The 14,046-nt window shown below is 40.6% G+C and overlaps 1 protein-coding gene across 9 annotated transcripts in view; it reads left to right on the top strand.

Annotated features, from left to right (window-relative positions):
• TEAD1 (TEA domain transcription factor 1) overlaps positions 1-14,046 on the top strand; it is a 381,458-nt gene that overhangs the window by 353,610 nt on the left and 13,802 nt on the right. For all 9 annotated transcript variants that reach the window (XM_043481323.1, XM_043481325.1, XM_043481326.1 and 6 more), the window contains 2 exons: positions 5,482-5,622; positions 13,683-13,835. In XM_043481323.1, the coding sequence (XP_043337258.1) occupies positions 5,482-5,622; positions 13,683-13,835 (294 nt within the window). The remainder of the gene's footprint in view (positions 1-5,481; positions 5,623-13,682; positions 13,836-14,046) is intronic.

The following is a 14,046-nucleotide window of genomic DNA, read 5'->3' as shown; positions in this document are numbered from 1 at the left end:
TCACTTTATAAAAATTAATCAATCTGTAAACTTGTGATTTGTACACTTCTGAATGTATGTTCTACTCTAACTTCAAGTAAAAAAGTTAACCCTGACAACTTTAAAATCGTAGTTTGTTGAGATTGCTTCTGACGACAGAGTTTCATAATGTGAATTCTTGAATACTTTCATTTTTGATACTTTCATTATACCTTCAGGTCATCCATTCCCAGTTAAAACTAATTAAATTAAATTTGAGAATTCTAAGGTACAGTGGTGAACCAAAGGTGAGAGGGTGGGAATTATCTGCCCCAGATGTAGGCATTAAGGAGTTTCGTTGTAGAGAAGTTTATATGGCAGAACCATCTGAAAACAGCTGTTATTTTTATTATCACCCTCTGCCTATGGTTCTAAACAATGCTATCAATGAAGTGTTCCTAATAAAAAAGTTCTTTGTTAGCCTAAGTCTTAAACAATTGGTAAAATTAGTCTTGTTTTTATTTCATATATGTATATATACACACACACATAGATATATTTTTGCTTCAAACTAACACACTTACGTTGCTTATCCATTTTATTACTTATTCTTCAATAGCACATGTTATTAAAGACTCACTCTTATATTCATTTCTAGAGTAAGTTCTAAAAGTTTGGAATCTTTGGAGCTGCAGTCCACACAGCGCTGCTGCTTCCATGATTTGGAAATGAGCACAGTAATTATGAAGGCGAAAAAGTAGAACTAGAGTTACTTCAATTCCGTCATTCTTTGTTACCACAGAGTTTTTGTGTTTAAAGTTAAAAACAGTGAAACAGCGCTGATTATTACTAAAATAATTTTGATAATGTTGTTAAATGAAACACATCTTAAAAACAACCCACTCTTAGTTGTCAAATATGCTAGGTGTGTTGTGGCTACAGCACCAGCATTACTAAAGTGTGGGAACTTGTAGAGATGGAAACAAAAAAGCTGAAAATTTTCAGCAGTTTTGCTAATATCAATTTATGGCGAATGCCAGTCTAAGCTTGGGTAACATTTTGAAATTGTGTGTATGGTTGAATTATTTTGTGTGTGTATTTCTATGCTTGCTTTAGATTTTAAGAGTCCTAGTTTGTTTACATTGTAAATCTTTCACTTGTCGAAAGTAAAGCCCACTGCAGTATACCAAATGAAATAAGTCAGACAGAAAAAGATAAATACTGTATGATATCAATTATATGTGAAATCTAAAAAATAGAACAAACTAGTGAGTATAACAGAAAGGAAGCAAACTCATAGAACAAACTAGTGGTAACCAGTTGAGGGGAGGGGCAGTATAGAGGAAGAGGAATGGGAGGTACCCACTACTGGGTGTAAGTTAGGCGCAAGGAGGTACTGTCCAACACAGGGAATATAGCCAAGGTTTTGTAATACCTGTGAATGGAAAGTAACCCTTAGCAATTGTATAAAAAGATAATGCCACTGAAGTGAATAAAGTGAAAAATGGAACACTGAAAAAAAAAAAAAGAAAACAGTGTACGTAGGGAGTTGAGGTGCAATTCTTAAGAAACCTCCCTCCTGGTTAAATCACGGATGCAAGTTGAGGTTGATAGTTCCGTGTGCTCTCCTGTTGACTCCCTTGCCCATTGCTAATTTCCCCAGCTCCTTCCCACACTCCGCCCATTACACCACAAACACCAGACTGCTTTTGATTATTAATCAGTCCGTCACAACAACTTGATTACATCAAAATAATGAATTTAAATTGCAGTATTAGTTAACAGTGTATTTATGGTCAATTAATTCTCATTTTCAAAGCTGGGAATTTTTTAAATTGAAAACAAAAGTCAAAGTAGGGCTTCCCTGGTGACTCAGTGGTAAAGAATCTGCCTGCCAATGCAGGAGACATGGGTTTGATCCCTGGTCCGGGAAGACCCCACATGCTGGATAGCAGCTGAGCCTGTGTGCCACAACTATTGAGCCTGTGGTCTAGAGCTTGGGAGCCGCAACTTCTGAAGCCCAAGCACCCTAGAGCCTATGCTCTGAAACAAGAGAAGCCACCACAATGAGACGCCCACAAACTGCAATTAGTGAGTAGCCTCTGCTTGCCGAAACTAGAGAAAAGCCCATGCAGCAACAAAGACCCAGCACAGCCAAAAATAAGAAGTGGAAAAAAGATTAAATTAAAAAAAAGGCAAAATAATTTCTAATGTACCTTTCCTGCTCCGCCTGTGACTGCATGGTTGTTGGGAAGCATCCGAAATGTCCATTAATAGAGGATATGTTAAATTATGGTGCATCTGTATAATGGAGTAGTATGCAGCCACTGAAAGTGTGGCTGTTCAATTTCTCAAAGGGCTTTTTTTTTTTTTTTAAAACTGATACGCTATATCAGTGTATGTCGATGTGTGTGCTCACTCGTGCTTTGGGGCCCCAGGGACTGTATAGCCTGCCAGGCTCCTCTGTCCAGGGAATTTTCCAGGCAAGAATACTGGCCTGGGTTGCCATTTCCTATTTCAGGGGATCTTCCCAACCCAGGGATCAAACCCATGTCTCCTGTATTGCAGGTGGATTCTACCAAGGAAGCCCTATATCACTACTATACGAGTTCTAAAAAGTAGTTATTGATTGATTGATTTAAAGCCAGGCTTAGAAGAATGCTATGGTTTGTGCGGATAAGAGGGAATGTGTATGCTTAAATATGTAAATGCTAAATATCTCTAAGAGGATACTTGAAAAACTGATAACACTCATCACCTAGGGAGAGTGGTAAGCACAGGGTAGAAATAAAATTTACCTCCTTTTTACAGTTTGATTTTTTTTAATTTACTTATCACATATATAGTTTTACCTTTGTTGTTGCTGTGTGTGCTTTTTTTTTTTCAAGCTAAAATTTGTTCGTATAAGCTACATCATAATAGTAAGAGCATCAGTCCCACAAAAAACATCACTGGTCATCCCACTGCCGCAAAGCACCTGAGCTGTTCCTCCGAGCTGTGTGTGTTCTCAGCTGATGGCAGGACCAGCTCGAAGTTCTCGAAGACTCGCTGTTGGTTCACGGCAGGTGACACCTGCCTGAGAAGGCTGGATGACAGCCTAGGGTCAGAGCGCCTGTGTGCCTGGGATATGCTGGGACCTTTCTCCCCTGAAGGCTGGAGCCCTGGTAGTCCCAGGGCTCTCTCCAGCTTTGAGAAGCTCAGATACAGTTCTCAGGATGAGACCTCTAGTTTCCCACTGGACTGCTGTTTCATTGAGCCAAACGCTCCATTTCTCACCTTTGCATGTGAGAAAAAGGCACACCTAGGCATTTTTAATTATTTGCACTTTATGCCCCATAAAATTTCAAAAAAAACAAAATGTGAGGGCACATAAATTTATGGATAACATAAAACTGGACAAGTATCAGTGCAAGTAAAAGCAGAGATCCAGTCACAGGAGTTGGACACTGGTTGTTAGTAGCTGTTAGAACTACCCAGGATAAGTTAATTACTATAGTAGAGCACTTAATGTAGCTTTGACTTTCTTGGCATGTAAGAAAAGGGAATATAAAGTGTATGGTCCTTTTTATTTGAAGCCAGAATATCCCAAGTTTTGCCTGAGGAAATGGACATTTTCCTGATACTCAATTTAAGAAGGAAGTTGAAATGCAGATCCTTATTAAAAATACATGTAGGATGACTCAGGTCTTTACGGTGGTTAGTGCCTATCAAGGTATTAACAATCAGTGAGTCGGAATGTGCTGGGCCTCACGAGAGGTAGTCTCATTTTATGTCAGATTCACTGCGCTCTCTCTCTGCAGCCCAGGTGCTTCATTTGACCCTGCTTCCTGCTGCATCTCTGCGTTCACTCTCTTCTAGTGTCTCCAAGTTGTGATCAGGGGTGCCTTTCTGGGCTGCAGATCTGATCCTAAGCTCTCGCTGCCCCTGTCCTGTGGAAGACCCCAGCCCCCTCCCGCCCCTGCCTCTCCAGGCCCGCGCTATCCTTGCTGTCTGTGTTCTAGCCGTGTTTCTGGCCATTCGCCCTTGTGCACACTCTCTTATAGCATGCTCCGCCTGCCCAGGCCAGCTCTTCTCTCTTTGGATCTGAGCTGCATCATCATCTGAAGCTTCCCTGACCGCAAGGGCTCCCTCCCCACTCTTTATTCTCATGTCTCTGTGTCCATCCCAGGAGCGCTTATTTCTGTTGCAGTGTCCTCCCTCCTAAATTGTCAGCTTCATGACCGCAGGGACTGTCTTGCTCACTCGTTGATCCCCAGCTCCACACCCATGTCCAGAGTGCAGGAAAGGGTCAGTGGATGCTCGAGGGAAGGAGGCCTGCCCTCAGTGATGGAGCCGCTGCAGCAGCCTCCCAGCTTCCCTCTGCAGGGACTTTATACCACGCTGAGACACCTCTTCTTGAAGCACATCTCTCATCACCTCATTGCCTGGTGGTGACACTTTCAAGGGGTCCTCAGTTCCTACAGCATACAATTCACACCCCTCATTAAGCCCTCCCCGACCCAGGACCTTGCTGCATTTCCAAACTCCTTCCTCCCCATCTCCTTCATCCTTGCAATGTAGCTAAAATGAAGCACTCCAAGCTGCTCCATGCACAATACTCCCTCAGCCCTTCTCTGCCTGTTCAAATCTTAACCATCTGAAAGTAAATACCTTTCATTGAAAATAATGCTTCCATGGTCTGAACTCTGAGTGCCTTTGACATGGTAGTTACCTTCTATTTAAATTAGAGCTATTTTCTGTACATTTCTCTCATGTTGGCTTGTAGTCTTGTATCTAGCATGAATCTCACATGGCAAATAGCCGTAAGAATATGTTAAATGAGTGGGGCCTTGTATTAACTATTTTGCATCTTTCTAAGTCAGTCTTTAATAGGAACCATTTCCCCTCTGGGTACATAATTAGTAATGAAGTTTCTGTTTTTACATATATAACAAATCACCAGTCAACTACAGATTCTCCTATTCTTTTAAATATATCTACAGATTAGTGAATATGAATCCAGTTCACATACTGCTTTCTGTACATATTTCAGAGACCTCATGGGTCTTTTATTACAAGGATATTTAGTATTCTATACTAAATGCAGGACTTCCCTGGTGGTCCAGTGGTTAGGAATCAACCTGCCAATGCAGGAGAAATGGTTCCTTCTTGGCCCATGAAGATTCCACATGCCACGGGGCGCCAAACAACAAGAGAAGTCACTGCAACGAAGACCCAGTGAAGACAAAAATGAACCAGTAAATAGATTAAATACTGAATGCAAGAAAGTAAAAATGAAATAGATACATGCAGCTTGTCAGTATTTCAAGGGAAGACTACCCAAGCTAGCATTCTCTTCAGAACACAGTCGATGAGCCATAGCCCTTGTTTCTAGCTGAGCATGAACTCACCACCTCACTGAGCCATCCCAGCCCTCCACGGCCCTCCATCCAGCAAGGTGAAGTCTTCGCCTGATAGTTCCTGCTTGTTGCCTTGACTCCTGTGATAAGACAGTAACCCCCACCTCCATTTCATTTCCTACAGGCTGATTTAAACTGCAATATTCAAGACGATGCCGGGGCTTTTTACGGCGTAACCAGTCAGTATGAGAGTTCTGAAAATATGACAGTCACCTGTTCCACCAAAGTTTGCTCCTTTGGGAAGCAAGTAGTAGAAAAAGTAGAGGTAAGTTGGCCTCTGTACGCTGGAACCTTCATTCCGGGTGGCCTGTCGCCTTCCTTTAAATCTTAACTGGGGCAGAGAGGTTTTTTTTTTTTAAGTGTCTTCTTTTCCTCTGCCTTCTCCCACTCTCCACCCTCCATTACTTAAGAAGGCAAAATGATTTGAAAGCGACTGAAAGGAAGAAGGCCACCCTCCCTGGCCATCCAAAGTCAGCCCTGCTCTTGCCAATGGGTCAGTCCAATAGGAGGCCTTAAGGAGGGACGGGGGCTGAGTAAAATCTGTTAGAGATAGATCCTGCTACCCAGGAGATGGTGCCCCCCCACCCCCAAGTTCAAGTGCACTTCCAGGCCTCTTGATAATAACCAAGGTGGTTTTCAACTAATTGGCAGCTGCCTTCTAAAACCCAGGTGGCTTCCCTGGTGGCTCAGATGGTTAAGCGTTTGCCTGCAATGCAGGAGACGTGGATTCGATCCCTGGGTTGGGAACATCCCTTGGAGAAGGAAATGGCATCCCACTCCAGTACCCTTGCCTGGAAAATCCCCTGGGTGGAGGAGCCTGGTAGTCCATGGGGTCGCAAAGAGTCGGACACGACTGAGCCACTTCACATTCACTTCTAAATCCCTGCCACCTTGAGTTTGGTCTTTGCTTTTGCCATTTCCACTCCCTTCATCATAATTGTTTTAAATCTATTTCAGTATATACTGGGACCAAAAAACCTCTTTATGGCTTTTATAGTTAGCACTTCCCTTCCTTTCTAAACATGAGTGATCATTTTACTGGGGTGGGTTGCTGTTTGTGAATAATGTTTGCAGGTGATATTTCATTCAGAGTTGTGTTAACCAATGTCTTCTACCCACCACCCAATTCATCCATGCTCACAGTGGCTTTTATTCACAGGTGTCTAGGACTGCTCAGGTCCAGGAGCCCACCCTGACTTTTGTGCCACAGAAATAAATCCTTTCTCTCATGAGACATGAGAGAAAGGATGTATTGGGTGGAGAGAGGGAACAAGGAGATGTTTTTCAAGACTTTGGGCTGAACAGGAGGATTTGGGATGCTGCAGGCCCTCATAGCTTCCTGAGCACAGTATGGGCATCCTGAGAATGGGGTTATACTGGTAGTCATGTACAGATGTGAGAGTTGGACCATAAAGAAGGCTGAGCACCAAAGAATTGATGTTTTCAAACTATGTTGCTAGAAAAGACTCTTGAGAGTCCCTTAGATATCAAGGAGATCAAACCAGTCAATCCTAAAGGAAATCAACTCTGAATATTCATTGGAAGGGCTGATGTTGAAGTGTAAGCTCCAGTACTTTGGCTACCTGATGCAAATGGCTGACTCATTGGAAAAGACCCTGATGCTGGGAAAGAATGAAGGCAAAAGAAGAAGAGGGCGACAGAGGATGAGATGGTTAGATAGCATCACGGACTCAATGGACATGAATCTGAGCAAACTCTGGGAGATGGTGAAGGACAGGGAAGCCTAGCTATGGGGTCACAAAGAGTTGGGCACGACGTAGGGACTGAACAAGAACCATGCTGGTAGAGGAAGATGAGAGTGAGTTGACTCGATGGTTGCCATGAGCTTAGGTGTTATGGGTGTTACTAAAAGAGTGGCAGAGGGGATCCAAGAAGACGTGTGGAATGGAACTTTGAAACTGACTGGATATTAAAGATCAAAGAGGAGGAAGAGTTGAAGATCCCCTGTTTTATGCTTAGAAGGACAGTGCAGTCTCCAGCAGAGATAAGTACATAAGATGTTCAACTGGAAATAGTCAGGGATGATTATAGATGCCAGACTAGGATTTTGGAGACAGGTAAAGACTGAAAATATCATTTGGGAATCCTAAGCATTAAAGATAATCAGAGCTATGGGAATGGAGAGCTAGTTGCAGAGAGGGAATAGAAAGAGCACAGAATAAAGAAGGAGCAGCAGCCAGCCTTGGGGTAAGTGGAAGGGAGATGCAGACAGAGAAACCGAGGAAAAAGATGGGAAGCTCCTCACCCTAAGGAGAGGGTAGGTGAGAAGGTGGCTGTGTAATGAGACGTGACTGAGAGACCTGGAGGTACATGACCTCTATCTCCCCCGAGAAGGAAGAAGCAATCCTATCGGTGGTTGGGAACACGGAAGGTTAGTGTTAGGCTTTGCTACCAAATGGCCAAGTTGTCAGGGCTTACCTGTAGCTGGTTGCCTTTAAATGATGAAGTTCCAGGAATTTTCATGGAGAAAGCATATGCTTGGGGGGCTGTTCCTGGAGTCTGTTCTTTTCCACCCTCTATTTATCTCTACATGTCCCAGTATTGTGTTGATTTGATTACAGTAGCTTCGTAGCATGTTCTGACAAAATGTTGTCCACTGGAGAAGGGAATGGCAAACAACTGCAGTATTCTTGCCTCGGGAATCCCATGAACAGTATGAAAAGGCAAAAAGATATGACACTGAAAGATGAGCCCCCCAGGTCAGTAAGTGTCCAGTATACTACTGGGGAAGAGCAGAGAAATAGTTCCAGAAAAAATGAAGAGGCTGGGCCAAAGTGGAAATGACGCTCAGTTGTGGATGTGTCTGGTGATGAAAGTAAAGTCAGATATTGTAAAGAACAATATTCCATATTGTTAGGTCCATTAAGAATGTTAGGTCCATGAAGCAAAGTAAATAGGATGTGGTTAAGCAGAAGATGGCAAGAGTGAACATCGACATTTTAGGAATCAGTGAACTAAAATGGATGGGAATGGGTGACTTTAATTTAGATGGTCATTATATCTACTACTGTGGGCAAGAATCCCTTAGAAGAAATGAAATAGCGCTCATAGTCAACAAGAGAGTCCAAAATGCAGTACTTAGGTGCATTCTCAAAAATGACAGAATGATCTTGGTTTGTTTCCAAGGCAGACCATTCAGCATCACAGTAATCCCAAATACTAATGCCAAAGAAGCTGAAGTTGACCAGTTCTATGAAGACCTACAAGACCTTCTAGAACTAACACCCAAAAAAGATGTCCTTTTGATAATAGGGGATTGGAATGCAAAAGCAGAAAGTCAAGAGATACCTAGAATAACAGGTAAATTGGGCCTTGGAATATAAAATGAAGCAGGGTAAAGGCTAATAGTGTATTGCCAAGAGAATGCACTGGTCACAGTAAACACCCTCTTCCAACAACACAAGAGATGACTCTACATGGGCATTACCAGATGGTGAATACCGCAAACAGATTGATTATATTCTTTGCAACTGAAGGTGGAAAAGCTCTGTACATTCAACAAAAACAAGACCTGGAGCTGACTGTGGCTCAGATCATTAGCTTCTTATTGCAAAATTCAGGCTTAAATTGAAAATAGGGGGAACCACTAGACCATTCAGGTATGACCTACATCAGAGCTCTTATGATTATACAATGTGACTAACAGATTCAAGGGATTAGATCTGGTAGACAGAGTGCCTGAAGAACTATGGAGGAAGGTTCATAACATTACAGAGGAAGAGATGACCAATACCATCCTCAAGAGAAAGAAGTGCAGGAAGGCAAAGTGGTTATCTAAGGAGGCCTTACAAATAGCTGAGAAAAGAAGAGATGCGAAAGTCAAAGGGGAAAGGGAAAGATATATTCAACTGAATGCAGAGTTCCAAAGTATTCTCTGGAGAGAGCAGAGAGAGATTAAGGAAGTCTTCTTAAGTGAACAGTGCAAAGAAATAGAGGAAAACAATATAATGGGAAAGACTAGGGATCTCCAAGAAAGCTGGAGATACCAATGGAACATTTCATGCAAAGATGGGCACAATAAAGGACAGGAATGGTATGGACCTAACAGAATTAGAAGAGATTAAGAAGGGGTGGTGAGAATACACAGAAGAACTATAAAAAAAAATCTTAATGTCCCGGACAACCATGATGGTGTGGTCACTCACCTAGAGCCAGACATCCTGGAATGTGAAGTCAAGTGGGCCTTAGGAAGCATTACTACAAACAAAACAGTGGAAGTGATGGCATTCCAGCTGAACTATTTCAAATCCTAAAAGATGCTGCTTTTAAATTGTTGCACTCAATATGCCAGCAAATTTGGACAACTCAGCAGTGGCCATAGGACTGGAAAAGGTCAGTTTTCGTTCCAATCCCAAAGAAAGGCAAGGCCAAAGAATGTTCAAACTAATGTACAATCGCACTAATTTCACATGCTATCAAGGTAATTCTCAAAATCCTTTAAGCTCAGCTTCAATAGTATGTGAACCGAGAATTTCCAGATGCACAAGCTGGATTTAGAAAAGGCAGAGGAAACAGAGATCAAATTGACAACATTCACTGAATCATAGAAAAAGCAAGGTAATTCCAAAAAAAATCTACTTCTGCTTCATTGACCACTCTAAAGCCTTAGACTGTGTGGATCATAACAAACTGTGGAAAATTCTTAAAGAGATGGTGATAGCAGACCACCATACCTGTCTCTTGACAAACCTGTATGCAGGACAAGAAGCAACAATTAGAACCAGACATGAAACAAAGGACTGATTCAAAGTTGGGAAGGAGTATGTCAAAGCTGTTTATTGTCACCCTGCTTATTTAACTTATATATGGAGTACATCATGAGGAATGCTGGGCAGGATAACTCACAAGCTTGAATCAAGATTGCCAGGAGAAATAACAACCTCAGATATGTAGATGGTACCACTCTATTGGCAGAAAGTGAAGAGGTACTAAGGAGCCTCTTGATAAGAGTAAAAGAGGAGAATGAAAAGCTGGCTTAAAATTCAACATTCACAAAACTAAGATCATGGGATCCAGTCCCCATCACTTCATGGCAAATAGAAGGGGAAAAAGTGGAAACAGTGACAGATTTTATTTTCTTGGGCTCCAAAATCACTTGTGAAAGGTAACTGTGACTGTGAAATTAAAAGACACCTGCTTCTTGGAAAGAAAGCTATGAGAAACCTAGAGAGCATGTTAAAAAGCAGAAACATCATTTTGCTAAGAAAAGTCTGTCTAGTCAAAGCTGTGGTTTTTCCAGTGGTCATGTATGGATGTGAGAATTGGATCATAAGGAAGTCTAAGTTCCAAAGAACTGATGCTTCCAAACTGTGGTGCTGGAGAAGACTCTTGAGAATCCCTTGGATTCCAAGGAAATCAAACCAGTCAATCCTAAAGGAAATCAATCCTAAATGTTCATCAGAAGGACTGATGCTAAAGCTGAAGCTCCAACACTTTGGCTACCTGTTGCAAAGACTCAAATCATTTTAAAAGACCCTGATACCAGGGAAGATGGAGGGCAGGAAGAGAAGGGGGCAACAAAGGATGAGATGGTTGAATGGTATCACCAACTCAATGGACATGAGTTTGAGCAAATTCCAGGAGATAGTGAAGGACAGGGAAGCCTGGGGTGCTGCAGTCCATGGGGTCTCAAATAGTCAGACACAACTTAGTGACTGAACAACAGTAGCATTTTCTGATATCTGCTAGGGCGAATCAGTCTCCCTACTCTTTCTTTTCACATATTTTCTAGGCAGGTTACCAGCATTTATTCTTCCAAAGTTATGAGATCATTTTAAAAAGGTAAAGAAAAACAGAAGTCTTATTTGAGCTACCTAATTGTAATTGCCAGCTTCCCTGGTGGCCCAGACTATAATCTGCCTGCAATGCAGGAAACCCGGGTTTGATCCCTGGGTCTGAAAGATCCCCTGGAGGAGGGAATGGCAACCCACTCTAGTATTCTTGTCTGGAGAGTCCCATGGACAGAGGAGCCTGGAGGGCTACAGTCCATGGGGTCGCAAAGAGTCGGGCACGACTGAGCGACTAACAACAATAACAACAGCAACAATTGTAATTGCATTAGATTCAGGTGTTATTTAGGGGCAGTTTGATATTAAATCTTTCTAATCAAGAATCTGTTTGCATTTTCATCTCATTTTATCTATTTTAGTAAGATTTTACACTTTTCATATGTAGATTCATCTATTTCTTGTTAAATATATCTCTAAATATTATATAAATTTGTTAATACAGTTTTCAACTTCTAGAGTTTAATTACTAGAAGAAAGCTCCACTTTTTGCATATCTGTATTCTATTTGGCCATCTTGCCATATTCTGTCATTTATTTCTAGTGGTTTTTTCCCCTCTAGATTCTTGGGTTTCCTGTGATATATTATCTTAGCAGCAAAAAAGGAAGACTATTTTATCTCTTCTTTTCCAGTGTTCTTGCCACTTTTATTATTATTTTCTCACCTTCTTTTCATTTGCTAAAACTTCTGACACAGTTGTAAAAAGAAATAAAACAAATAGTGATGGTGAGTATCCTTATATGGTTACTGATATCAGTAGAAACAGTTTTGATGTTTTAACATTGGATTTATTATTGGTTTTTATAGATGGTCTTTATTTTATGTTAAATTCTTTCTCTTCCTATTTTACTTAATTTTTTTAATTAGTAATAGCTGCAATATTTTATCGAATGCCTTTTCAGCCACTCTTACTCTGTGTTTTTCCTCCAGTTTTTTGACATCATGAGTTAACAAACATCCTGTGTGTGAACCACCACAGCATTCCCAAAGAATGCTTTATTTTGGATACCTTAATGCATTGTTTGCTGTTTTACATAAAGTGTTTGCATTGCATTAGTGATAGTAGTCTGTACTTTTCTTTTTTATAATCTCTTCATCATATTTCAGTATTGAATATACATCAGTTTTGCAAAAATAATTGGAATACTGACCTTTTTCTATGGTATAGAATAGTGTGAATAACATTGAAAATGTCACAAGATGAAATTTCTTTAAAGGTTACATAAAACTTAGCTGTAAAACCATTCGGTCTTTGGACTGTTTTCAGTGGTAGGTTTCTACATAGTTTTTAGTTATTTCTACAGTAATTGACCAGCTGGAGTTTTCTACTTTTTGGTTCAGTGTTAGTGATTTGTGTTTTGCTGGGACATCATCCTATTCACTGGATTTTCTTTGCTTTTATTGATTGATTGATTGGTTGTTTGCTATAGAGTTACATGAAGTAACCTTTTCTTAACCTTCAGATTGATAATGTGACTGCTGTTTTGTCTCCTTTCTTTTCCATCTTAGGCTTATGAAGGGTTTATTTTGTCTTTTTAAAAAGTTAGATTTTTACATCCTGTCTACACTTTAAATTTCCTTTGCATTCATTTGAGTTTTTATCTTTATTAATTTTTGGTTCCTGATTTTCACTGATTTTGGTTTATTTTGTAGGGTTTACTAATTTTTTAAGATGTGTACTAAGTTCTATAACTTTTCATCTTTAATAATGAAGACATGAAGCTGCTTTCCTCCAAGTACAGCTTCACTGAATCCCCAAAATTTGATGTAAATATTTTCTTTTTCATTACTCTAGATAGCTTGTATTTCTTATTAAATTCCTCTTTGATCCAAAGTATCTAAGAGTGTCTTTCTTCTCTCTGAATGTTTCAGTGGGATCTTCAAATATGTATTTAAGTGTTTTGTTAGTCACCCAGTCGTGTCTGACTCTTTGCAACCACATGGACTGTAGCCCGCCAGGCTCCTCTGTCCATGGAATTTTCCAGGCAAGAATACTGAAGTGGGTTGCCATTTCCTTCTCATATATATATGTATAAAACATTTTTAAAAATTAAAGACATAACACAGCCAGGGGCTCATGATCAGTGTGAAGCAATTTTTCCTAAAGTAGAGATATTAGCTGCTTTGGTTTTTGGCCTATGAGGCCTTATCACAGTAAAGAAAGATTTTCTGTGGACTCTTTGAAGAATTGTGACTAGCTGGGCTTGCTCTCACAAATTTCTAGGTAGGGAATCACTCAGCAGGCAATTATATTTTTTTTCCTGACCTTTGCTGAAAAAACATCTATACAACTTTTCATTAAAGTATTTTTACAATTTAAAAAAAATTCCAGAAAAATAATGGATTCTCAGTATGGTGTTAAAATTGGAGTTAGGATTTTCTTTAACTAAGTAAAGTACATAAGTAGTACAACGTATAACAGCTGATTCATGTTGAAAAAGTGAAATGTTTTTATAGATAATCATATCTTTTTCATGTATTTTGAAGTCAAAAGTATAAACCCTTTTTCCCCCACAGACGGAATACGCAAGGTTTGAGAATGGCCGATTTGTCTACCGAATAAACCGCTCCCCAATGTGTGAATATATGATCAACTTCATCCACAAGCTCAAACACTTACCAGAGAAATATATGATGAACAGTGTTTTGGAAAACTTCACAATTTTATTGGTAACTGTTTTGTCTCTTTCCTGTTTTGTCAGACTCAGCCATGAAGCTGCCAGGGAAGAGGGACCTGGGTGGGTCTGGGTCCCAGGGGGTCAGCCAGCAGCTGGATTCATGCCTCCATAAGGCAAACTTGGTGTGGCTCAGGTTTGTGAAAGAGAAGGGCTCTCATCTGGCTGGGCTTTCTAAGCTTGGCAGAACTGGAATTTGGGGAAGG

The sequence above is a fragment of the Cervus canadensis genome, chromosome 11, assembly GCF_019320065.1.
Source record: "Cervus canadensis isolate Bull #8, Minnesota chromosome 11, ASM1932006v1, whole genome shotgun sequence".
In the NCBI taxonomy this organism is placed as follows: Eukaryota; Metazoa; Chordata; class Mammalia; order Artiodactyla; family Cervidae; genus Cervus; species Cervus canadensis.
Note: the sequence above shows the minus strand (reverse complement) of the source record. Positions and strands in the feature narration are given on the sequence as shown.